The 24,357-nt window shown below is 40.7% G+C and overlaps 4 protein-coding genes across 4 annotated transcripts in view; 2 read left to right on the top strand and 2 right to left on the bottom strand.

The window, feature by feature from the left end:
* Positions 1 to 2,876, top strand: part of adam11 (ADAM metallopeptidase domain 11) — a 29,563-nt gene extending 26,687 nt beyond the window's left edge. The window contains exon 27 of the mRNA XM_074662655.1: positions 78 to 2,876. Within this exon, the coding sequence (XP_074518756.1) occupies positions 78 to 93 (16 nt within the window). The 3' untranslated portion in view covers positions 94 to 2,876. The remainder of the gene's footprint in view (positions 1 to 77) is intronic.
* Positions 2,877 to 2,904: 28 nt separating this feature from the next.
* On the bottom strand, positions 2,905 to 6,487 carry LOC141784789 (endoplasmic reticulum protein SC65-like). Its single transcript, XM_074662658.1, has 7 exons — positions 5,890 to 6,487; positions 5,663 to 5,812; positions 5,414 to 5,585; positions 5,204 to 5,332; positions 4,973 to 5,118; positions 3,241 to 3,324; positions 2,905 to 3,157 (listed from the first exon to the last, which is right to left on the bottom strand). The coding sequence occupies exons 1-7, from the start codon at positions 6,328 to 6,330 to the stop codon at positions 2,987 to 2,989; spliced, it is 1,293 nt and encodes a 430-aa protein (XP_074518759.1). The 5' UTR covers positions 6,331 to 6,487; the 3' UTR covers positions 2,905 to 2,986.
* Positions 6,488 to 8,359: 1,872 nt separating this feature from the next.
* fkbp10b (FKBP prolyl isomerase 10b) lies at positions 8,360 to 16,815 on the top strand. The gene is made up of 10 exons (XM_074662657.1): positions 8,360 to 8,791; positions 8,885 to 9,030; positions 11,616 to 11,805; positions 11,961 to 12,106; positions 12,193 to 12,382; positions 12,491 to 12,636; positions 14,754 to 14,943; positions 15,035 to 15,177; positions 15,317 to 15,480; positions 16,387 to 16,815. The coding sequence occupies exons 1-10, from the start codon at positions 8,595 to 8,597 to the stop codon at positions 16,582 to 16,584; spliced, it is 1,710 nt and encodes a 569-aa protein (XP_074518758.1). The 5' UTR covers positions 8,360 to 8,594; the 3' UTR covers positions 16,585 to 16,815.
* Positions 16,816 to 16,969: 154 nt separating this feature from the next.
* Positions 16,970 to 23,255, bottom strand: LOC141785020 (fructose-bisphosphate aldolase A). The gene is made up of 7 exons (XM_074663087.1): positions 23,044 to 23,255; positions 21,930 to 22,048; positions 19,629 to 19,895; positions 19,389 to 19,549; positions 18,811 to 19,069; positions 18,524 to 18,723; positions 16,970 to 17,382 (listed from the first exon to the last, which is right to left on the bottom strand). The coding sequence occupies exons 2-7, from the start codon at positions 22,039 to 22,041 to the stop codon at positions 17,290 to 17,292; spliced, it is 1,092 nt and encodes a 363-aa protein (XP_074519188.1). The 5' UTR covers positions 22,042 to 22,048; positions 23,044 to 23,255; the 3' UTR covers positions 16,970 to 17,289.
* Positions 23,256 to 24,357: the final 1,102 nt, after the last annotated feature.

Below are 24,357 nucleotides of genomic sequence, written 5' to 3'. Positions count from 1 at the left end.
TGCATGCTTTCATCTTTCCTCTCCTTGCCTCCTCTTTCTTCACCTTTCCTCGTCTTCCTTCCTCTTCCTGTTTTCAGATCTTCGGGGGTGTGAGCTGTACCTCCTCGCTGTCCTGTCTACCTTACACTGTGTCCAGCCTAATCTGAAGAGACGAACAAAAACAAAGATGTCTTCCACTTTTTAAGCCCTCAGTGCTTTTCTGTTCCCTCCTTCTCCTCCTCCTGGAACGTCAAGGATTTTCTTTTTTTTGACAGCGGTATGGAAGCCCTGGGGGACACATTTGTACCAGAGTTGAGCAGCTGTCAGGGATTATCTGGTTGCAAATTTTCAGGAAGAACTAAGCGTTTTTTAACCCTGTGATTCCAGCAGATTTCTGTCATATCCTTTAAGTGATTTCCTTAGCGCTCGCACATCTCATGGACAGACAACCACTTCCTGTCAGTGGTGCAACTTTAACTGCAATAGAAGTGTATAGATATCAACAAATAGTCTACAGTGGTGTTTGATGAGGGTTATTTTTGTGCTTTAGGCCTTTACAGTCCTCAGTGATAGCTCTATGTTCCCGCGTTATGCTGCCTCCTATTAAGAAACAGTAGTAACATGTAAAACAAAGCTTTGCCATAATCTGCATTAATGTATGAATGTGTAGTCCAGGTCTGCATGGATGCAGTTCAACATGTGCACCACTGACTGTGTATGAGTATGGATGACACACATGTATCTTCTTTCATTTGTAAAAAAAAGTGAAGCCAAAATGCTTTCAAAGCATACATGGAAACAGTCTGTGATGAGCAGCTGTGGGAATCAGAGATTATTAGAAAGGAGGAAACAGGTTTAAAGATCCCATATCCTGCTCCTTTTCTGCAGTTTAATCTGGATCATTGATGTCTTCATGAAATGGTAGTAACATGTTTTGGTCCAAAAAGCCAATAAATCAAGCACAGCAGCATTGTTTCCAGGCTCTCATAGCCCCTCTGTTCAGAACGCTCTGATTTAGTGGGCGTGGCCTTCATATGTAAATGAGCCACCGCTGATACCGCCCCGCTCTTCCACGTCACTGAGAGCGGCGCCACGAGCTCCGAGTGCACAATGTTTAGAAAACAGAGAAGCTCGTTTACCGTAACATTACAGGCTAAAACAACAGGCTAACTGCAGCTAAAGTTAGCATCCTGAAGCTAACACAGAGACGGGGGGACACTGAGGAAAAGCTCTTCCATCTGCTCCACAGCACACAGCATTTAAAATACTCACATTTCCAGGGTCCCAGGTTTGTTGGAGGATGGTTGGTAATGCGCCTGGATTCAGGACCAGTCTATTGGCTAGCCCTCTGTTGGACTGTCCAAAGTTGGAAAAGCAGTCGGCCGTGAAGTGACTAGCACACACATGCACAGTTTTACTGAGTGTTGCTGGAACATTTCCTGATAAATGAACTCTAGACACTTAGTCTGTCTTCTTCTGAGATGGGAAGCTTGAGCATGGAACTATGTGGCTGATTACAGCCAAAAACAGAGCAGTGATGGCTCTTCAACTTTGGCAGTGGGCAGAGAGGGGGTTCGGGGGTATCTGCTCCAGCGGACCAATCAGATCAGACTTACTCTTGGTTGGTCAAAAAGGGAATCGCTGGTGTCAGTAAATCCCCAAAATCCAAACAGCTCGTTTTAGGTCAGGATTTTACATCCACAAGCTCTACTAAGAACAGGTTTGGTCATTAAATATCACATTTTGTGGGCTGGGAGGAAAGACAAAGACCCACAAATTTCACTAAAAGACTTAATAAAGTAATTTTTTTGCATAATATGGGACCTTAAATGTAAAAGTCCCTCTGGCTTGTTTTGGCTTCACTTTTATGGAGTTAGCGTGTCGTCCAGCTTTTAACACTGTCCATGGTGCACACACAGATTGCTTCATCCTGCTGTTACATATTCAATTCATGTACAATCAATATGCATACACGTATGCTGACCATGGGTGCTGATGTACATAGTGTATCATAGATTCATTCAAGCTGCAGGAACCAGCAGCTGAATGGAAGCACAAGTGAGGAGAGAAATACTTCCTGCCTCTCAGCCGATAAACTGCTCATGACGGTTCAGGGAAGTCTGGGTTTTCAACATGTGGGGGTTTGAAAGATGAAAGATTTCCATGCCCATATCTGACCGTTTATCCCATGAATACCACAAATCATTTTAGTTATTTATCTTTCAACGACTTTAGATAGTTAAACTTTGACTGAACGGTTCGGTAAATATGTACTCCTATAAACTTACTCTTAGCACAGAAACTAACATCATCTGTATATAAAATATTTCTCTTTAACAACAGAAAAAGTCAGACTCTTAGCCTCTGAATCCATTAGTTTCCAGAAAGTTTAAATTAGGAGTAGAAATTGTAAAAACAAGCAAAGACTGAAGCTGAATACCTGCACAGACTGTGCCAGAAGAGATGAAGCTACACTGCCAGTCCACCTCCAGTAGCGTTACAGGAAAACACTGACACTCAGTGAAAGTCAAAGCCAGGTTTATCAACACAAACATTCCTTTATTTCACTAAAGTCAAGCTTTATCTGACTTTGTACAGCAGGTGATGTTCTCAGAATTTAACTCAGACCAAAAATCAAAATGTCAACATATCCTTAAAATCAGTCTCGTTCTGTATTTACTCAGTGTTATCAAATCAAACACTTAGGGACAGTTAGCTCCGAGCTCAGGTGATAAACACAGCCGCTCATGTCCACACAGTGTAGTCAGAATTAGAGAATCAATCGTGTAATTAGCAACAAATGTTTGGATGTACAGGATGCTAACCTGTATCAGCTTTTTATGTGTAATACTCAAATCACTGTATATTCAAATATATAATAAAGATATCTGAATAACTCTGGGTTTGTGCTGCGTTCAGCCTCTCCTCAAGTCGTCATCGTTCTCTGTCATCGATCTAAACCCATCCAGAAACATATTCATAAAAAAGTGGGTAAAAAATAAACACATCAAGTGTTGCTGTGAGGAGTTTCCTCCGTCATCGTCTCCCCGGTGTCCCCTTTGCCCTTCGTCTGCCTCCAGTCAGCGTAGATCGACTCCTCGTAGTCCCCCATCCCCTCAAACTCAGCGTCAGGAGATTCAGGGGCCAGACGAGCCGCTTCCTCTGGTCCCAGGAAATCCTAACAAATCAACCACGTTATGACAAAGATGGCTGCTTTTTAAAGTCTTTGAAGCAAGGGCAACCACAGCGTATCAAACTCACCTCATCAGTCATCTCTAAGTACTGCTGTGCAGACGTTAGCATCTGCTTCAGAGTGACAGTCTGCTTGTAGACTCTGAGAGCCTCCTGTTCAAACAGAAACAACGTTTAGAAGGAGAAACTACAGATTTTCTGTTCTTCTTTTAAAGTTGCTGTGAGGAGGATCTGTTTTAATGTGACTGCAGCGCCACCTGCTGGCCTGGAGTCTCACACACAATGTGGCAAAGACGTGACTTTTAACCAGGTGGTGAATTGAGATCGAAACAAATTTTCTTTGATCAAGTCGACTTTTTACTGGATACAACGCACCAAGGTACGGTGTAGTGCTATCGGCAGCGTGGCGCTCCAACATGTCTGTAATGTGTAATGATAGTGAATCCTGACTGTGGGTTGGAATCAACATAAGCATAAACAGATTAGCCCTTTTAGCCTTTAGCTTGTGCTCTATCTCACTCCTGTTTCTCTTTCTTCTGCTCTTCTGTCCTTTTTCTGTCTGGCAGTTAGGCTCCAGTGTCCACCATCACTACAAAATTAATCACAGAAATCAGAAAGAAATCGAAACTTCATCAGCCAGTGTGGTGTTGTCATAGAGCACAGGTGGCCAACCTGTGGCTCTTTGCGTTTCAGGGTGCAGCTCTTCCATCCATTCATAAAATATATATATATACATATATATACTGTCAAGAGTAGTGGTATCCCAATCAATGTAAAATATTGATGTATTGATGCCAACATTGGGGTCAGTGTTGATCAATACTTGGTTGAATAGATTAATACTTAAGTTTCAGTTTCTGTTCTCTACGTGTGCTCCTCTCAATTGTATAGATAGATAAACAGATAGATAGAAAGACAGATGGGTGGGTAAGTGGGTATGAGAATGGATGGATAGATAGATAGATAGATGGATAGATGGATAGGTGGATAGATGGATGGGTAGACAGATAGTTAGATAGAAAGATAGATAGATAGACACATGGGTGGATGGATGGATGGATAGATAGATAGATAGATAGATAGATAGATAGATAGATAGATAGATAGATAGATAGATAGATAGATAGATAGATAGATAGATAGATAGATAGATAGATAAGTACAGATAGATAGATAGATAGATAAGTACAGATAGATAGATAGATAGATAAACAGATAGATAGATAGATAAACAGATAGATAGAAAGACAGATGGGTGGGTAAGTGGGTATGAGAATGGATGGATAGATAGATAGATAGATAGATAGATAGATAGATAGATAGATGGATAGATGGATAGATAGATAGATAGATAGATAGATAGATAGATAGATAGATAGATAGATAGATAGATAGAAAGGTAGATAGGTAGATATATAGATAGATAGGTAGATATATAGATAGATAGATAGATAGATAGATAGATAGATAGATAGATAGATAGATAGATAGATAGATAGATAGATAGATAGATAGATAGATAGATAGATAGATAGGTGGATAGATGGATAGATAGATAGATAGATAGATAAGTACAGATAGATAGATAGATAGATAGATAGATAGATAGATAGATAGATAGATAGATAGATGGATAGGTGGATAGATAGATAGGTGGATAGATAGATAGATAGATAGACAGATAGATAGATAGATAGATAGATAGATAGATAGATAGATAGATAGATAGATAGATAACCTGTAATTTGGAGATAATTTCATTTTAAAATGTGGATTAGGATCAGGCCGTTTTTCCTCTCACCATCCTGGGAGAGAAGTGTTCAGGCTGAAGGCCCCACTGTTCACTGTAGGCTTCGTAATACTGCAGGTTCTGCTTCATGACCCGGTCTTCAGGCTCCAGCAGCACGTAGCTGTGTGCACAGGGCACCGCACGGACACCATCATTCACTATGAGAGGGAAAAATGAGTCAGTTTGTGATCAGTTTGTGTTAAGTTTAAAGATGAGAATCTGAACAGATGAAGTGAAACTTACTTTTATAGTACGCGTACTGCAGATAGTGGTAAACAGTGGACAGGAACTTCTCCACAAAGAAACCACCGACGTTAGGCCTCAAGTTTTCTTCACACTTCAGTTTACACTGTAACACGGCGATAAGGACGTCTAGCAGAGATTTGACAGAAAGAGGAAGACTTTACATCATTCTGATACATCATTATCACCTTAAATATTCATATTTCTTACCAGCTATGGCGGCGTAGAAGTCAGTGTCTGCTGAGAGGTGACTCATCCCTTCACACTCGGCCTGACAGAGGTCAAACTCTCTGAGGTAGAGTCTGAGAGCCTCCTCCATGTGGACCACGCTGCTGCTGAAGTCGCCTGAGGTCACAAGTTTCACTCCTTGCAGAAAAGAAGCCTGAAAATGAAGATTAAAGAGGAAAACTTCAACTTATGACCTAATGTCTGAATGCTTTTAGTACAACTTCAACTCACCTCATGTGGTTGTTCCTCATAGTCAGTCAGAAATCCTCTCAGGTCGTACTGACTCTTGTACTCCTCCATCAGCCCCAGCATCTCCTCATCCTGTGGGTTCCTCTGCAGGTAGGTGTAGGCGCAGGGCACAGCTCTCTGCAGATCATCCATCTGGTGGAAAAACACCAAACATAAAGTTTAAAAACATCCAAAACTCCAGCTCAGACAGATTTATCAAACTTCCTGACCTTGGAGTGCGCAGAGTGCAGGTATCTGTACGGAGATCTTCTGCTGAACTCCTGGAGGACCTCTCTGCCCGGAGGAGGGAGCTGCAGCGCGGGGAATTTCGCCCTGCACTTTTTCTGACAGGTAGCTCTCACCATAAGGAGCCAGTAGCTGCTGAAATCCTCATTTCCAGAAAAATCCAGCTCCTTGTGTTTGCTGTTGTTGCAGAGCAGCGCGCAGTATCTCACGCTGTCTCTGAGGAGTCTGCGCAGACGCAAACTCAGCTCCAGATACCTGATGGAGTCCGTCCACCTCTCTGCTGCGTAATGATCCAGCGCCAGCCCGTACGCTGCGCTGAGGGGCATGAGCTCCTCTGAGGGGAAGTTTGTGAAGGAGTAGTTTTCATACTGAGCCGAGGTCAGAAAAATAAAGCTGAGGAAGAGCAGCGTCACCAGCGCGACCATGATAAGATGAAATCCCTCATGTTAGTCCGTTTCTCGTCCTGTGCTTCGAGTTTTCCGCCTCTGACTCTTTGAGGTGGTCTGCTCAAGCGCTTAAGGGTCTGTGGGAGTTCCGGGATTTGGCCTCTCAGAGGTAACTGGCTCAGGTTTCTCTGTGCAGGCGGACAACAGCTGCCATGTAACACAGACAACTGCAGCGTTTCTTTATTTGGCACAAGAACGAGTTTTACGTTTGCAGGTTTAAGAAACGTTTGCGTGGTGATTCTCTAAACACAAAAAGTTAAAAAGTATCAGAGTTTATTATTTTAATTAATGATTATATGCTCTGTGCATTTTAGCAGTTTGCTCCTGGAGAGGAAAAAAACGTGTTCATCTTCTGTCCACTAGATGGTGCCAAAGCCATTTTTGGTCGCTGCAGAGCTTTCTTCTTCATGTTGCTCAGGCTGACTTTTTTTTCCTTTTTATTTGGATTATATCACATTTGCTTGTTATTGCGTTTTTCATCTTTTATGTTTTCCAGTTTTTAAAACACAATTCCTTAAAGAATGCAAATACACTTTTAATAATTTTGCATAATTTGCATTTAATTTTAATTATGAATAAATATTAAGCCTGTATTCTTAAAATGAAAATATATTTCTTGTATTGCTTTTTCATTTGAATTTTGTCCCATGTAAGCTTCCATACATGTAGACTATAGTAATCTTATTTGAGTTGACTTTTTCATTTAAACTTGTAAAACACACACAAAAAAATAATAACATACATTTTTCAGACGTTTTTTTTTTTTTTAAATCTAAAATCTATTTTAACGCAAATAAACTGTGTGTTGGCATAAAAAGTCATATTTCTCATCTGATCGATGTCACGTTCAAGGGTGAATATGATTTTTTTTTTATTGTAGGCTTTTTTAGTATTTTGCAGTTCAAAAGAATCAGTTTCCTCATTTATGATAATAATGATAAAAGAAAACAGAAAGATAATTTAAAACACACGCAAAAATATTCAAAACAATAAAATAAAACAAACACAAAAATAAACAAAATAAAAATAATAATATTAAAAACAAAAAAATCAAAACAATAAAAAAACAAACACAGAAAACAAAAAAAAACGGAAAAAAACCCCAGAAAAAGCAAAATACACACAAAAAATCAAAATAATGAAAAATAAAAAACCACCAAAAAAATAGAAAAATAATTTCAGAAACGCACACAAAAAAATCAAAATAATGAAAAATAAAAAAAACACCAAAAAAATAGAAAAAATAATTTCAGAAACACACACACAAAAAAATAGAAACAAACCGGAGAACAAAAAAAAAAAAAAAAAAAAAAATACAAACAAAAAATTAAAATAATGAAAAATAAAACAACACAGAAAAAAGCAGAAAGAAAATCAAAACACACATTAAAAATTCAAAGTAATAAAAAAAAAAAACACAAAAAAAACCAGACAAAATAATTTAAGAAACACACACAAAAATTCTAAACAATAAAGAATAAAACAGACACAAAAAAAACAGAAAAATAATTCAAAAATACACAAAAAAATAAAATAATAAAAAATTAAACAAACACACAAAAGAAGAAGAACAACAGATGACTGGTACAAATTTTTAATTGTGCCTTTTTTTATTATTATAAATATTTCTATTTCTTTTCTTCGTTAATTTCATGAAAGAAAAGGGTGAAACTTTGAGGCTGTCGGAGCACTTTACGGCTGAAGAAGTGGATCCGGGAAGGCGGGTCTCTGAGGTTTACATCTGTACAGCCTGCAGCTGTATTTAAGAGGCCAGCCACAGAGCGATGAAGCAAAAACTTTCAAAATAAAAGAAAGAAAGAAAGAAAAAAGAAAAAAATGTATTTTAGAACAGGCTCTTCAGGGGTTTCTTAATGAGGAACTATAGTCCAGTTTTAATTAGAGGAAAGTCGTAACTTTATCTTACTTGGTTGAGGAAAAAAAAACAGCTCTTCTCTGTGTTGTTTTATTTTTTGAGGAAGTAGCATTGTGTGCCACCCTGGCAGCTTGACGGTGGCTCTGCCCACTCCCAGCTCACACATTCCTTCCCTCCTGGAGGAACTTTACGCAGCAACCTGGAGATTGTCCACGTTTACAGCCTGAGCCCTGCTGTCCGGCTCAACATCTGCAGCCGTCTGAATGAAGTGTGCACCGCTCTGTTAGCTCATTTCATTCATTTGGCAGACATCCCTTAAAGAAACCAGCTGCTTCAGCCTTAATATCCAGCTCTAGGTCATTCTGCAGAGATGTTTGCGTGCTGCGCAGCTCTTTTCCTCCTCTGTTCGTGGTTTTCCGTGGAGTGTAATCCCAGTCCTGTGCTCGGAGATGTAGTCGTGGACAGAAACGTCATCCCCAAAGTCTGCGCCAGAGAAGCGAAACATGGAGATCATGTTCGCTATCACTATAACGCAACGTTCATCGACGGGAAAGCGTTTGATACGAGGTGAGCTGGAACTTTATCCGCTTTTTCAGTTTCTTTAAGCTTCACTTCTGCGCTTTCTGCGTCTGTTTGAGCCTTTGGTTTTTTTTTCCTCAGCCATGACAGAGAAGAGGCCAAAGTGGGCCTGATCGGAGAGGGTCGGCTGCTGGCGGGCGTGGAGAAAGGTCTGCAGGGCATGTGTGTGAACGAGGTCAGGACCATCACTGTCCCTCCTCACCTGGCCTACGGGAGCACCGGTGCAGGTAAACACTGTGACACACACTGGAGAGTTGTGCATCAGTTTAAGGTCAGAGTTTTTCCAGACTTGGACGTGATCTCAAGGTAACATTTAGGCTCCTTGCATCCTGTTTCCTCTGTCCTAGGAGCGTTAGGGAGCAGGGGGAGGAGGAGAGTACAGACAAGCCCCACGGGGGTGAACTCCAGCCCGAACAGGCCTCTCACCTTTCCTGCCTCTTCTCTTATTTCTTTATAGACACCTTGTCCCCCCTGGTGGTTAATTATGTAGCATATAATGAAGCTTAAAGAGGGGTATTAAGGTTCCCCATACTTTAAAGGTAGAGTCTGCAGGATTTTACTAAAAACACAACATCAGTTTTTACAGGAATAATCCTGCTCAATCATCACCTCTGGGCTTCCATACATGTCTGTCAGTGTCTGTGTCTGCCTCAACCCCCTCCTCTGCCTGGATGTTGATGTTTTGGTTGTGTCAGGACTTAAGCTTGATAACATCAGCCAATCACAGAGCGCCCAGTGTGTTGATTAGCGAGTGGAAGAAGCTAATCAGAGCGGCTACGATAGTGGAGGTTGCGCAGAGGAAGAAAAACAACCAAAGCGAAAAGAAACTCCAAACAGATAAAGCTTTTTCCTAAAAGAGGGTGAAGAATGACGCCAGTTAGCTTTCTGCTAGCCAGGTATGTGTCAACTACCCGTGATTAGCTTGTGCTAACATGCTAAGTCAGGAGCACAGCTCTCAAGTCTCTCCCACTGACAAACAGGATGCTACAGGTGGCTGCTAGGCTAGTGAGTGTGTTCACGTAGTCACCGTCGGAGGCTTTGGGTGTGTGCTGCCGCTGGCACTGACCCAAGGAGGAGGAGCCCAGTTGGAATGTTGTGGTTACAAACAAGTGATCAAAACTCCTGCAGACCCTACCTTAAAACATAGACAGAAACTAACAATGCTGAACGTTCAAACTGAGCATGTGCAGATTTTCATATTGCACCATTAATTCATATGTCGTTCAAATCCCCAAATCTGTCCGCAAACTGATCAAAACCCCACAAGATCCTAATGAGATCTGATGACTGAACAACTGTTTCTTCATACCTTAGAGGCCTGGGCCTCAAACCCCCTGTCTCTGCCTCTGGGGGGCCAGCCAATCAGAGAGAAGGGAGTTTTTGGAGTGGGGAGCCTTAAAGAGACAGCATCTAAAACAAAGCGAACTAAGGGTTTTCTAAAACACCAGAGTAAAATTTCCAATCCAGATGTATTTTTAAAGAACTTTAAGGTAACACTTTACTTCAGAGGCTCACAAATTTCATCACACTTAGGTTATAATTAGACAAAGTTTTTTTTTTCATATTTCTTTAAAATTAGCACATAACTTCTTTAAAAGATGTCCAAATTTATTGTTGCAAGTCACAACTGCTAGGTTACTGTTCTTTTTTACAGTTTCTCTGAAATTTACTCCAAATTACAAGGTAAGAAAGTGACAATTAGCTAATAATTTATTTGTAAACAGAAGTTAGCTTCATTGTTTCCTCTGATAATTACCTTTGAAATGTTCAGTGAATGATTCAGTTTCCCAATAAGCAGTTGATAGTTAGCTGTTTGTTTTTTCATTTCACCAAGTTCTTTAGTACCCAGTTTTGAGATCAGATGTAAAATGATAAACTTTATGATTAGGCCGATAATGTTTGACATGATACAGCTGAAGGCTTTAGATGTAATATTCACCCAGATTCACCAAATTCTCAGGGGAAATTTCAGGGGTAATTTCAAAGAAAGACGAAAAAACTTTGTCTAATTATTACCTAACTGTAAAGAAATTTGTGGACCTCGAAAGAAAAGTGTTACTGACTTTAAAAACAGAAGCTGTTGAATAAAGTGCTGTACAGAAAAATAAATAAATAAAATAAAATTGGATTAAATGAAACAAAATTAAATAAAATTGTATCAAATGAGATAAAATGAAATAAAATTAGATTTAATAAAATTAAATTAAATTAAATTAAATTAAATTAAATACATAGCAGCTAATGTAAGACAAAAGAACACTACATATAAAATACAAAAAAATAAGTAAATAAATAAATAAAAAATTAAAAACTTAAAACATAATTCAAAGGCACCAAAAAGAGCAATAAAATAAATAATTAAATAATTAAACAAAAACGAGGATTACTGTGTCCTACAGGCCAGAGAAAAGAGCTGGATTTTTTCTTGCGCCGTAAATCAAGTAAAGCTAATACGGAGCTATAAGAAAAACAGAAAAGATCTTTAAAATTTTATGAAAAACTGATAAAAAAACTTTAAGGAGTTATTTATTTTTTACAGTTTTTATTTAACTTTATAATCCAGCTGCTGAGCCTGGGAGCTGTTTAATAAACATAAAGGCTTAAAACAAAGTTAAGTGTAATTTTATGCCAATATTTTCACTTTTACTGCAAATGAATATCAGCCCCAATTATCAGATATCGGCTTCCTAGACAACTGATCAGCCCTGAAAACCATATCGGTCTATCTCTAGTGTTTATGTGAACTCTAACCTCATGTGGTTTCGCTCTTGTCGTGTGTGTCGCTCTGACTTTCGTTAACCCGTGTTCACAGGTGATGTCATTCCCCCTGACGCCACCCTCGTGTTTCACATCATCCTGCTGGACGTGTGGAACAAAGCCGACATGGTCGTCACCAAAACCATCACGACGCCCGAAGACTGCAGACGCTCTGTGATGCGCACCGATTTCGTGCGTTACCATTTTAATGGCACGCTGCTGGACGGCACCGCCTTCGACTCCAGGTGAATTCTGACAAAGCAGATTTAGTCGCTGATGTATTTGTATTTGTGTTTCACAGACTGATTGAGGACGTCTTGATCAATAACAGCTCTTGTGTGCGTTGTGTCACCCAGGTTTGTTGTGTGTTTGACTTTGCGCTTGTATGAGCCCTACTTAGCTACAACAGGAAGCAGACCCACGACTCTGTGGTGGGCGAGGGCTGGCTGATCAAGGGCTTGGATGAAGGCCTGATGGGCATGTGTGTCGGAGAGATCAGACACATTGTTGTCCCACCTTTTAAAGCCTATGGAGAAAAAGGATCAGGTTGGTTCAGGTGACGGCAGAAAGAGCGTGAAACAGAACAGACGTATCGATATTATCTCATATTGTTCTCTGCTGTAACTCCTCAGGTAAGGAGATCCCCCCTCAGGCGACCCTGGTCTTTGACGTCCTGATGGTGGACATCCATAATCCAAAAGACAACGTCACGGTCGAGGATCAGGTGGTGCCTGAGTCCTGCACACGCAAGTCTGTTGTTGGAGATTACATCCGATACCACTACAACGGCACCTTCCTGAACGGAGTCACCTTTGACACCAGGTGAAAACACCGCTGCTTTATTCATGGATTATTTAGGATTCATAAAATAATAAAAAGATTTTTCATTCAGAAAAGGAAAATAAACTGTTTGATCTTGTCTACTAACAGCTACCAGAGGAACAGCACGTACAACACCTACATCGGGATGGGGTACGTGATCGCTGGCATGGACCAGGGTCTCCTGGGAGTCTGCATGGGGGAGAGAAGGAGGATCACGATCCCTCCTCACCTGGCGTATGGTCTGCAGGGAGCAGGTAAGATAATGGAGCCAAATATCTGTAATCTGCATCTGATTGTGCAGAAATTAACAAACGGTGTCAAAATTTTGCAAAACTAAAGAATGTACACAGTATTAATGCACTTTTTCAAAACGTCCAGCAGAGGGCCCCATATCCCTGTGATACAGTGTGTGAAACATTCAGTGACTTATCAGCAAATAATGTGATGTCTTACAAACTCATAACAGTTTAAAAAAGACAAATGCAGAAAGAAAAGTCAGTGGCAGTGAGGAGAGGAACAACATTCAACAAGCAAACAGAGATTATCTGCATGTGTGTGTGTGTGTGCTTCATACTGCTGCAGGGTCGAACATGTTTCTGTTGCTGGTCTTCAGAAAAGAGGCCCAGTATGTTCACACGTAACTGTGTGTTTCCTGTGCTACTTTAAACCAACCAACTGTTATATTTGTCACAGTGTCTCATCAACCCCAGAAAATAACTGACACCATCTTTTTCACGGCTTCATTTAAAATCCAAATGTGCATCTCTGAAAACATCTCGAGTTAAACCTCTGAGAGAAGCTTTAACCCCATTTGGGGAACATTCTTATCAAACAGATCTGCAGTTATCATAATCACAACCAAAGGATGACACACTTTGAGTACTTGTGACATCGAGTTTTCTCTAATTTACCCTGAGGATTAGCTGACAGAGCAGGGACATGTGAGGGTTTGACGATGTACAGGCTGCTCTTTACCTCCAGTAAGGGACGACTGGTTCAAAATGATCTAAGAAATTTTTAAAAAGGAGAAGTTGAAGAATAATCTAAGGATTCAAAAAAAGACAACTTTATCTCATCTGGAATAGGTGGATTGAGTTTGTTACCCCAGTAAGAGCAGGCTTTGGCCATGAACGCACGTAGCCAGCAGTGGACAAATCCGCCAATAAGTTTAGTTTTAGTTTTATTTGTTACCAAATCTGGAACTTTTATAGGTAACAGCCAAGTTCTGTCAAAAGTATCGGGTAACAGTTCACATCAAATCAAGGAGTTCCATGTTTAGGTACCTAAATGCTTCCTTGTGGCTGTGAGAGAGAAGAAGAGTTGGCGATTTTCCATACTGGACATGAACACAGCATTGCAAGGTTATATATTGAAGAATAGATAAGTTAAATTGAAAAACAATGTATATTTTATTATAAAACAAATTGATATTATTTACCACATAAGCACCAAAAGTACCAAAATTTGGTACCGTTAAGTGTCAATACTGATTGCCAGGTATCAGCATATATATATATATATATATATATATATATATATATATATATATATATATATATATATATATATATATATATATATATATATATATTTTTTTTTTTTTTCTATTTATCTTTCTTCCCAAAATGTCAAGTAAACACATGACGAAACACACAAAAAAAGAAATACCATTTAGCCAGCATGCCCATTCACCTTCCATTGAGTCATTTTGAAGCAAAATGAAAAGAAAAACAAACCTGAAAACTAAATTCCCACCAAAAATAAGGAAGAAAAAAAAACAATTTAAACAAGGTTTATTAAATCTTTTATTCCCTAGGTAAGTGCCACTCCAGGCATGCCAAAGCCATATTTATCAGTGTTTTCCAGAAAACCTGTGCCAGCCAATCAGGATGAACCCCTGGCATTCAGCTGTGACGTTTAAGAACCAAAATCTCTGTTTCCTGGTGTCTACACAAAACCATGAAACCAGACTTTTCCAAAATCTTCACTTTGGCTGGAGTTTTCAGAAAACATTGTTTTTAGTGACATACAACTGTGGTTTCAACACAATGACAGTGTAAACTCCCTTTGTTCATTTGTACATAGTTATTTATTAATATGAGTGATGTAAACATATGTGGATGTTATATAAAGATTTAAAATACAAACAGTAAAAATTAATATGCACAACGGTTTATATTTGAAAAGCAAAAAAAAAAAGAAAATGCACAAAATTCTACGTATGTATATATATAAAAGACTGGAAAAGGACTTTGCGTAAGAGATATCTAGTTGTAAGACAATAAAAATGTCTTTTCTGACAAAAAACAAAGAATCATAAAGAAAAAAAAAGACGTGCAGGCTGCCATAAAAATGAACTATTTCTGTACAGGTGGCGTCATCCCTCCCTCTGCTGTCGTTGTGTTCGACATCCACGTCATCGACTTCCACAACCCCAACGACAGCGTGGACATTAAGATCACCCAGAAGCCTGAGGAGTGCAACGATACCACCGGGGTGAATGACCTCGTCCGCTACCACTACAACTGCACCCTGGTGGACGGGACGCCGCTCTTCTCCTCGTGAGTCACATTTTGCACTCTGATTCTGCAAACTGACGTTAATCCAAAAAAAATATTAATCTCCTGTTTTTTTTATCAATGTCATCCTCAGACACGACTACGAGAACCTTCAGGACGCGGTGCTCGGTGGGGATAAGGTGATCGATGGGCTGGACGAGGGGTTGAGAGGGATGTGTGTTGGAGAAAGGCGGCTGATCACGGTGCCTCCTCACTTTGGTCATGGGGAAAGAGGAGGTGAGACTTCAGTTTTACGGTTCATTTAAAGTTTTGATGTATGTCTCACTCATATTAGGCTGCATGTCCAAAAAGTTAATTGTCAGACTTTTCTGTCCACGCTGGCCTCAGACTGATTACAATGCTCTCTGTCCGTCAGCCACTGGTGTGCCAAGCAGCGCTGTCCTCATCTTTGATATCGAGCTGGTGAGCTTTGAAAAAGGTGTCCCACCTGGTTACCTGTTCGTGTGGCTCCAGGACAGTCCCGCCGACCTGTTCGAAGCTTTAGACACCAACAAGAACAAAGAGGTGCCGCAGGATGAGGTACGGTTGTTTATTTGACGTTAAGTCCAAATATAAAACCATTTAAATCTGCAAGCTGCGTTGGTCAGGTCCTCGCTTTTTCACCTCCACTGTCAAGGTTTCATCCCTTTATAATATATGTGTGTGTTACACATTCCATTTTCCCGCCTTCAGTGAGTCACATGATCAGCTGCACGGAACTCTCAATCATTGTGACATCATCACCAACTGCTGCCCTCTCAGGAGTGAAATTGACTAAAGCTTTGAAAATCTCCTCATAGATGCCACAATTCTGACCAAATGTTTCTAAAAATACGATATTTTTGCAGTAAATTTTGTCAGGAATCCTTCCATGTCATTTTTAAAGCTGTACCACTTTCACTTTTTTGTATAGAGGCCGCAGCATGTGTGAGGCTGGATCCTCCTCTCCCATTCATTTTAATAGGAGGAGCTGAAAGGGTTTTTTGGGGGTTTACCAACTTTGAGGGCTTGTTATTCAGAAACTGTTTGAGAAACAGAAAATTCCTGTATAGTTTTTGTAAAGCAGGGTCCACTCTGTCATCTGAGCAAATTTCAAGCCAATACCATTTATGGCCAAGGAGAAGATCACTTTTGCAGAGGGCCCAAAATCGGCAGGCTTCCTGTTTGAGATAGGTCAGGGGTGTCTGCATATAGTTTGTGTGCCTCAATGATGTTGGTTTTATCTCTCTATGACATTCTTACTGCCATTGAGGGCTGTTTTAGTGTGCCTAGGTGGCGCTAGAGAGCACAGTTTGGTATGTTAGGGGTCAATTTTTCAGTGGAGTTAATTTTCGAACCCATAAGGATCAGAGATAAGGATAAGGGATGTAAAAGGTTGTTTAGTTTTATCACTGAAGCTTCACCATACAGTCTGATTTTGCTCTAACGTCTTTTAACATTTTCCAGTTTGGCGAGTTCATCAAGCTGCAAGTGGCCGAGGGCAAAGGTCGCGTCAAGCCCGGGATGATCATGGAGCAGGTCATCGCGGACATGTTCCAAAACCAGGACAGAAACAAAGACGGGGTGATCACAGCCGAGGAGCTGAAGCTGAAAGTGGACGAGGACAAGGAGAGGGAAGCAGCAGCGGCGCATGATGAGTTGTGATGAGGACATGAACGCTTACATTCTCTCTCAGGGATTAACCCAAAACGCCACAAAAACAAGCGAGGATGAACTTTTCCTGCACAGCATCGAGATTTAGTGCTTTCTGCTCCACACTGAACATTTTTTTCAGGACGGGAACATTTTGTAGAGTTTTGTGTTGTTTGATTTGGATTTTTTTTTATTTTAGAAAAACAAACAAGCACCTTCATTTGTTTCTAAAAGTGAAATTGATTAAAATGTTTGTTTAAAAAAAGGAAAAATGGTTCATTTTACTTCTTGGCTTTTGTATTTGATGTGTTATCAGGGCACCAGTTTTCAGTATTTTGCTCTCAAAGATTGAAAACATCACGCACCACAAAAGGTAAGGGTAAATACTTTATTCCGTGGTATCAGTATATAGACCATATACTGTTTAGCTGGAAATAGACCAAGGAAAAAAGCACAAGTTGTGTAAAAACAGTGTGGAAATCTTCACCTGAAAAAAGGTGTTTCGTAATAAAAGGTCAGGGAATGGAGGCAGAACATTTTTCAGGATCTTCTAGCTGCAAAAACAACCCAGAGGAAAGTTTTGTCTTTCTCCTTCACTTTATACCAAGATGCTGCAAAAGCGCTGTTGGGCAGTGCCAGTGACCAGACGGCCTTTTCCATGGTGACGTGAGATGGTGGCGGGGAGAAGGTGCCAAGGAATTCGAGGAGAGTCCATGCTTAGTAAGCGTGGTTGGCCACAAAGAGTGATTCGCCACCGGCAGAGCTGCCTCCAGAGGAGACGTATTTGCCCTGGCAGGCCTGGCTGTTAGCCTGCAAGAGGTAACAAAGAGAGACAGTGAAGTTTGAGGCAAACTCAAAATGTTTTTGCAGAATCTGTGCATGTTTCCACTTTGTGGGCCAATCCCAATTCTACGCCTCAGCCCTTGGTTTGCACGTGCACGCGTGAAACCATTAAAATCTGCAAGCAGAGATGAAATTGACTAAAGCTTTAAAACGTCATATCATAGATGCCACAATTTGAACCAAATCTTACAATAATTAAGATATTTTTTAAGCAAATTTTGTCAGGAATCCATCAATGTCATTTTTAAAGGTGTACCACTTTTACTTTTTTGTGTAGAGGCCTATATTCTGCAGCTTGTGTGGAGCTGCATCCTCCTCTCCCATTCATTCTAATAGGGGGAGCTGAAAGGGCTTCTTTGGGGTTCACCAACTTTGAGAGCTTGTCATTTGAAAACCGTTTGAGAAACAAAAAATTCCTACATAGCTTTTGTAAAACATGGTCCATTCTGTCATCTGAGCAAATTTCAAGCCGATACCATTTATGGCCTAGGAGGAGATAACTTTTGCAGAGGGCCCAAAATTGTAATATAATTTTATTTTGAAAGGAAAATTGCAGGCTTGCTGTTTGAGATAGGTCATGAGATCAAGGTGAAGGAGCTAACGTAGCACTTGAGATGAGGACAAACTGAGACCTCACTTGAAACCAAGGGGTACGACAAATTTCCCATAATATTCATTTTATCATATATCCAATCCTTTGCTACTTACGTAAATATTAGCCATGTTTAGAATTGTTGGTTATAACAAACTAGCTAATGCTGCTATAGCGACAGCTTATATTAGCTACACCGATGATGAGATAAGCTGCATTCAGGAGCTGCATCAGCTACTTAAGCTATGATAAGCTAACGTTACAGTATTCAGCAGCTTCATAATATAGCCTCTGAATACTGCTAGTTAGCTTAACGTTCGCTTTTCATGGTTTAGCTGTCTCGTTACTCATGTGGTGCGGTGCATAGTGGTGGTGTCTGTTTGCTGTGAGTTTGTCGTCCTAAACTGACCTCGGTTTATCATCAGTTTGTAAAAATCTGTTTTGTTTGGAAATTAATAAACAGTCGCTCTGACTACGCTATTGGGATTGGCCCGTAATCTCTCTCTGCAGACGTACCAGAGCTCTCTTGATGAACTCATCCTGGCATGCCTTTCCGTTCTCCTTCTTGCCGCCCCAGGCTTTCAGGGCAGAGGCCTGCAGGGCGCGACCGTATGAGAAGGTCAGGGCCCAGGGCCTGTGCAGGGGGCACTGGTTCATGGCGTTCAGGTTGATGGAGGCCTCCTCCTCACTCTGACCACCAGACAGGAAGGTGATGCCTGCACAGGAGGAGTGTGAGAGTTGAACTTTGTGACACATATCTTATTATTTGCAGTTTAAAGTAAGATTTCTTGCATCCAGCTCACCAGGAACTGCTGGGGGCACGGTGCGGCGCAGGGCGGTAACAGTAGCCATGGCGATTTCCTGGTTGCTGTACTTGTGAGAGCAGGAGTGTCCGGCGGTCACCATGTTGGGCTTGAGCAGAGTGCCCTCCAGGTAGACGTGGTGGTCGGACAGAGCCTTGTAAACGGCAGCCAGGACCTTCTCGGTGACGTACTGGCAGCGCTTCAGGTCGTGGTCGCCATCGGGGAGAATCTCAGGCTCGACGATGGGGACGATACCATGCTGCAGAAAACAAAACAAGTCTCAATTCTCACGTTTGAAGACTAAAGGGATTTTTATAGAGTAACAGAATTGCAGAAGCTTGGCTCAACACTTCTCTGAATTTGCAGAAGTTTGTTTTCAGAAGAAGCGAATAAGAATCGCCAGAGGAAGTAAGCAACCAGATAACAGCAAAAAACAAACACCACTGATGCTACAGGGTATTATTCACACCCTGACACTGTGGTTTAGCCTTTGGAGGCTGTGAAAAACCACGGATGTGATATACTTGAACTAATTTCTGCAAACAGACTCTCTGAATGTTCAGCTGTTGGCGTCTCACCATCTGGCAGATGCTGGCATAGCGGGCGAGGACATTGGCGTTCTCAATGATGGCCAGCCTGGAGGGGGTGGTGGGGGTGATCTTCAGCACACAGCGCCACTTGGCGAAGTCAGCACCATCCTTCTTGTACTGGGCGCAGCGCTCATACAGACCATCCAGACCTGTGAAGAGTTCAGGTAGACCGTGTCAGTTCTGGACAGGCAGCTCCCTGAGCGTTGAAGCCTGATCTCCGTTTCTTACCCTGGGTGGTTGTCTCGCCGTTGGTTCCGGCCAGGGGGACAACACCTTTGTCGACCTTGATGCCCACCACCATGCCTCTCTCCTTGAGGTACTGGGTGAAGGGTTTGCCATCGTCGGTCTTCTGGTACATGGTCTCGTGGAAGAGGATGACGCCACCGATGCAAGGGTTGATGCGGTCATCAGCGGTGAAGAGGAGCTGGCGGTACAGCCTCCTGTTCTCCTCAGTGTTCTCAGCGTTGATGCTCTGGAAGCGCTTGGCTACGCTACCTGCGGAGGGGGAATACAAAATATATTTGGACTTACACTAATTATGACAGATACTTATTTTTCTTTCAGAAATACTTCTTGGTACATCTACTTTCCAAGTGGTTCACGTGTGTGTGTTTTGGTCCAGATTCAACATTGTAGCAGAAACCTATTAAGGTTTTCACTTTGCCAAAAAAATCGCCATCTTTGGTGACCGTTTGTGGCCGTGCCCTTTAAGTTACAAAAAATCCTTTCATAGCTTTTCATCATCAATATGTGTAGTATACACAAGGCAATTTTGGAGTTGATCTGATAAAAGTAGTAGTAGAAGTAATTAGTTGAAATACGTAGCCAAAAATCATCAGAATCTGACATTTAACGCAAATTTCCAAACTTCCTGTTCAGAATTGACAATGGTCATAAGAGACTCCTTTATGTCTTGGTACAATGATTATGCACCAAAAGTTTCAGACCTGCAGGCGTCAGTGAAAGCAAGCTGCCTGGCTGATTTTGCAGTGGCTAGGGGGCGCTGTGGAGCACAGGATGAAAACAGTGCAGTCATACTGTTTCACATGGGCTGAATTTTGTGTTGAAATGTGCTCCACCGTAGGCCACAAAGCAGGTGTGGTGACATCTTATCTGCCCTAGATCTAGAACTTTCATAAATAAAATGTGTTTCCTTTTTGGTTGATAGAAATCTTGGGGCATCCGTTTAGGAAGAGCCTTTAACCTACAGCTCTTTGACTCCTCTGCAGTAGCTCCTTGTAGCTTTAAAAAATATTATTAAAATAAAGGGTTTTTTCCTTACAGAGGGTATTGATGATTAAAGACACTGACACTTCACCGCTCTACTTCACCTCCTACAACATCAACAGCCCACCAACTTTCCATGCACCTGTGGCTAACCTCAAGTTTTACAGCCCTGGGAAGATAACTACATCTACAAAAAGACTAATCTGGAAGAAAATACTGATTTTAATTCTGTGTGGATGGATTCATTTAACTGTCGAGGGTTAGGGTTAGGGTTAGGATAAGTTGAGTAATATTATCAATATATGTTATCAAATTTAAGTAGTCTTTCATAAAAATTGAAACTTTTGCAATTAATTTTATATATTTTAAGTTTTTAAATTTTTTTGAAAATTCATCTTATCTATAATTTCTTTAAAAAATTCCGGCAACTTTTTTTAACTTCAAAAATTTTTCTGATTCATGCAAATGTTCGAATATCAACTTTTTTTAATTTCTTCTTTTTTTTTTTACTTTTTGCAAATTTTTTTTTTTTTTTTTTGAAACTTTGTGGACGGATTCATTTAACTGCTGACATGCCAGCTTAATATATATGCTTGATATGTGGCAAGACATTAGCAAGCACAAAAAATTATAAGCTATCAATATATTTAATCAATCAGTGTTCTTTCAAAAAATTTAAGATTTTTGGAAGTTAATTAATTCATTTTTTCAAATGTTTTTTTTTCATTTTTTTAAATTTAAATGGTGTATTTTCTTAAAAATATTTTTATTTTCTTATTTAAAAAATAATTTTTTGCAATTTATTTATTCATTCGTTCCTTCAATTATTCATTTTTTTGAATTTTTTGCACATTGCTTAGAAATAAAAGACTAAGACATTATTAGTATATGTTTTTTTCAATATTTTTAGCATTGGCAAATTTATTTAATTTCAATTATTTTTTATTTTTGTGAATTTTTTCAAAAAACGTATTTTTTAAATTTCTTTTTTTTCAGATTATTATTTTTTTTCGTTATTTATTAATTTTTTGCATTTTTGGGGTAATAAACTGTCACATCACATATAGAATTGCAAAAATTTGAAAAACTTCTTGTAGAGATATTTATCCACTAGATTTCAACTATGTATAGAATTTTTTAGACTTTATTGTCTTTATTGTGAAGATAAAGTACATTTTGTGGCTCTGGATTGATTTTAATCCAGGTGAGCTGAGGCTAAATGGCTCCTTTCAAAGTGTAGGTTGGTCTCTCTTTAAAGTCTAAACGATGGTTTTACAGATGTGTTTCCTTGAATCTCTTTACCAGTGGACTCGTCAGCGGCGAGGATTCCCTTGCCGGTAGCGACGATCCTCTGAGCGATATCGCTGAGCTCCTTCTTCTGCTCAGGAGTGAGGAAAGGGTATGAGTGAGGCATCCTGACTCTGGCGAGAAGAAAGAGGAAGAAGAAAACTGTGAGATAAGTGCACTTCCTTTCAACGAATGGGTTAAGGGGAAAAGTTCACTGAAACCGAGGTGAAACGCTCGACATCTGAGGGTTGTGGTTCTAGCTGTGAAAGCGTATGAGAAAATTCAGCTGAGAGCAGAACAGAACTTTCAGTCGGTTGTGGGAAGGAAGCGGCGAAACAAAACTAGACTGCACAGTCTGAAATGTTCCTGTCTGTGAACTGATGTTACATTAGCTTGTGTTTGTGACTGTGACCGCAGTTGTTGCAGCTGTAGCTGCTTCAGTGCTACAGGAATGTCACATATGCTGGAGTTACACTCCATTCCCCAGGCGCAACACGTAAAGAAACATAGGATCCAGTGTCAGGGGGCCCTGTGCGCTCCCCCTGCTCCTCCATGTGCATCTGCCGCCCTTGGAAAGTCATGACAAGCATGTGGCTGACCTATTCCATTTTCTAGCCTCTTATCCCTGACCTTTCCTTTCCTCTTCAGCCCCCTCACCGCTCTGCCCACCCTGAGCCTCCACTATCAATAGGCCGGACTAAATATAAACAGCATGGGACGAAAAGAGAAGCTGCTGAGTGTCTGTGCTGTTCAGATGTTACACACTACAGGAAGATCATGCAATCAGTCTGGACATATTTAGTCTGTTTGAATGAAGCTGAAACTCTGAGTCAGACGCTGAAACAGTTCAGTGGAAACTTTGCACCATACGAGGTGAGTGGAGCAACAGCTGGTGATGCAGAAATCAGCTGAGTTTGAGAGAGTAGGGAGTATGAAGCATTAACAGGAAAGAGACATATACCAAACACAGCTTTATCTGTCACTCTCATCCCACACACACACACCCATATTTGGAGAAAAGCATCAAAGCCGTTACGTGTAAAAAATCATGCATTTCACAAGTTAAAAGTGGAAAAATGTGGAAAAACAAACACATTCATGTCTTCCCGGTGTGTGAATTTTCTTTTACCTTTGAGTTTTAGGAGGAGAGCTGAGAGAGGAAAAGGGAGAAGATCCCGGCCTTCGTCTGCGACACCCTGCGCAGCTCACTGGCTCTTGTATTTATCCTCTCATTGTGACCCCTCACATTTCAGCTGCCCGGCTATAAAAAGAACAGGACGCAACCAGAGATGGCTCGTGACATTCAGAGGGACGGGGGGCTGCGGCGGCGTGGTGGTGAGCGGCCAGCAAAAGGGCAAAGAGTGTCCTGGTGAATGGCACAGAGTGACATAATGAGCCGAGTGAGGAAGACAAGAGGAAGTTTGAAATAAGGTGGGAATATTAACCCCTAATAATCTGATAATTTGTCTGTTTTCTGACAGACGTTTGTTTCATCCTCCCATGTGCTGATGCTACACTCATCACATTAAAACAAGAAGAGCATCACAGCAGAGAGGTCACATTAAAGGGTATGTGTAGGAAGATAACTTTACACACATGCTCACACACACAGGGCTGGAAGAGCATGTGACAACATTTCTAACCTGCCCTTAGAAATCCAATCCAGACACAGCAACACAGCAGCACAGTGCGCTGATCCTCAACCTTTTCTTGACCTTTTCTCAGCCGCTTTTTGCTCTGCGAGAAAAGGGTCAAGGTTGGGGGGAAAAAGTTTCAGATGCAGCAAGGAGAACTGCAACACCTTGTTTGGAAATATTTATTTCTCTGGCTCATTTGTGGGGAGCAGAAAAAGAGGAAGGAGGGAAGGAGGGTCCACTTCCTGAAAAGAGTTTATCAACATAGAAGTGTCACAAAAAGAAAAGTGACGTGGGTTATCGTAGAAAGCAGACAGGATTCTGAGTTTTTCTGTTGTTTTTTTTCACCCTTAGCCCAAAACACAGCTTTTATCACAGCTTCTGCAGCATGTGTGCACTGTAGCGCCCCCTGTGGACAAATCTTTGGGATCAGTTTGGAGGAAGTGGGAGAGAAAAGAGGAAATGTTTGTTTATTTTTGGATGTATTTTTGATGAGAAGCTCCATCAGGAGTAAAATGATGTGGGTGTTGACACCAAAGTGAAGTAAATGCATTATCAACTTTCTCTTCATTACACTTTACAGACTCCTCATCAGCACATTTTCTCATTAACTTCCTCTGACTGTGGAGGAGTTCTGTTGATGATCAAAATGCCTCTGAAATGTTTTAATACCTACGCTTTTTGCAATCAAGCGTGAACGTCCGGTGTGCTCACACACACACACACACACACAAAGCGTTTGCCAGTGTTGCAACCCCTCCTACATAAGAGTTCCTCTATCTGACTGCCTTTGCTTTGAGTCACCTCAA

Source organism: Halichoeres trimaculatus, unplaced genomic scaffold, assembly GCF_033239565.1.
Source record: "Halichoeres trimaculatus isolate MK-OKI-2021-1 unplaced genomic scaffold, fHalTri1.1 fHalTri1_scaffold_23, whole genome shotgun sequence".
NCBI lineage: Eukaryota > Metazoa > Chordata > Actinopteri > Labriformes > Labridae > Halichoeres > Halichoeres trimaculatus.
The sequence above is the reverse complement of the archived record's forward strand: the minus strand, read 5'-3'. Positions and strand labels throughout refer to the sequence as shown.

Coding starts and splice junctions, on each gene's coding strand:
- LOC141784789 (XM_074662658.1), bottom strand. CDS start 6,330: ATGGTCGCGCTGGTGACGCTGCTCTTCCTCAGCTTTATTTTTCTGACC. Junction 5,813..5,889: donor TGCACTCTGCGCACTCCAAG/GTCAGGAAGTTT, acceptor TTTTTCCACCAG/ATGGATGATCTGCAGAGAGC. Junction 3,158..3,240: donor ACTTAGAGATGACTGATGAG/GTGAGTTTGATA, acceptor TTGATTTGTTAG/GATTTCCTGGGACCAGAGGA.
- fkbp10b (XM_074662657.1), top strand. CDS start 8,595: ATGTTTGCGTGCTGCGCAGCTCTTTTCCTCCTCTGTTCGTGGTTTTCC. Junction 11,806..11,960: donor GGCACCGCCTTCGACTCCAG/GTGAATTCTGAC, acceptor AGCCCTACTTAG/CTACAACAGGAAGCAGACCC. Junction 12,383..12,490: donor GGAGTCACCTTTGACACCAG/GTGAAAACACCG, acceptor GTCTACTAACAG/CTACCAGAGGAACAGCACGT.
- LOC141785020 (XM_074663087.1), bottom strand. CDS start 22,041: ATGCCTCACTCATACCCTTTCCTCACTCCTGAGCAGAAGAAGGAGCTC. Junction 19,896..21,929: donor CGCCGCTGACGAGTCCACTG/GTAAAGAGATTC, acceptor CCCCCTCCGCAG/GTAGCGTAGCCAAGCGCTTC. Junction 19,070..19,388: donor ATGCCAGCATCTGCCAGATG/GTGAGACGCCAA, acceptor TGTTTTCTGCAG/CATGGTATCGTCCCCATCGT.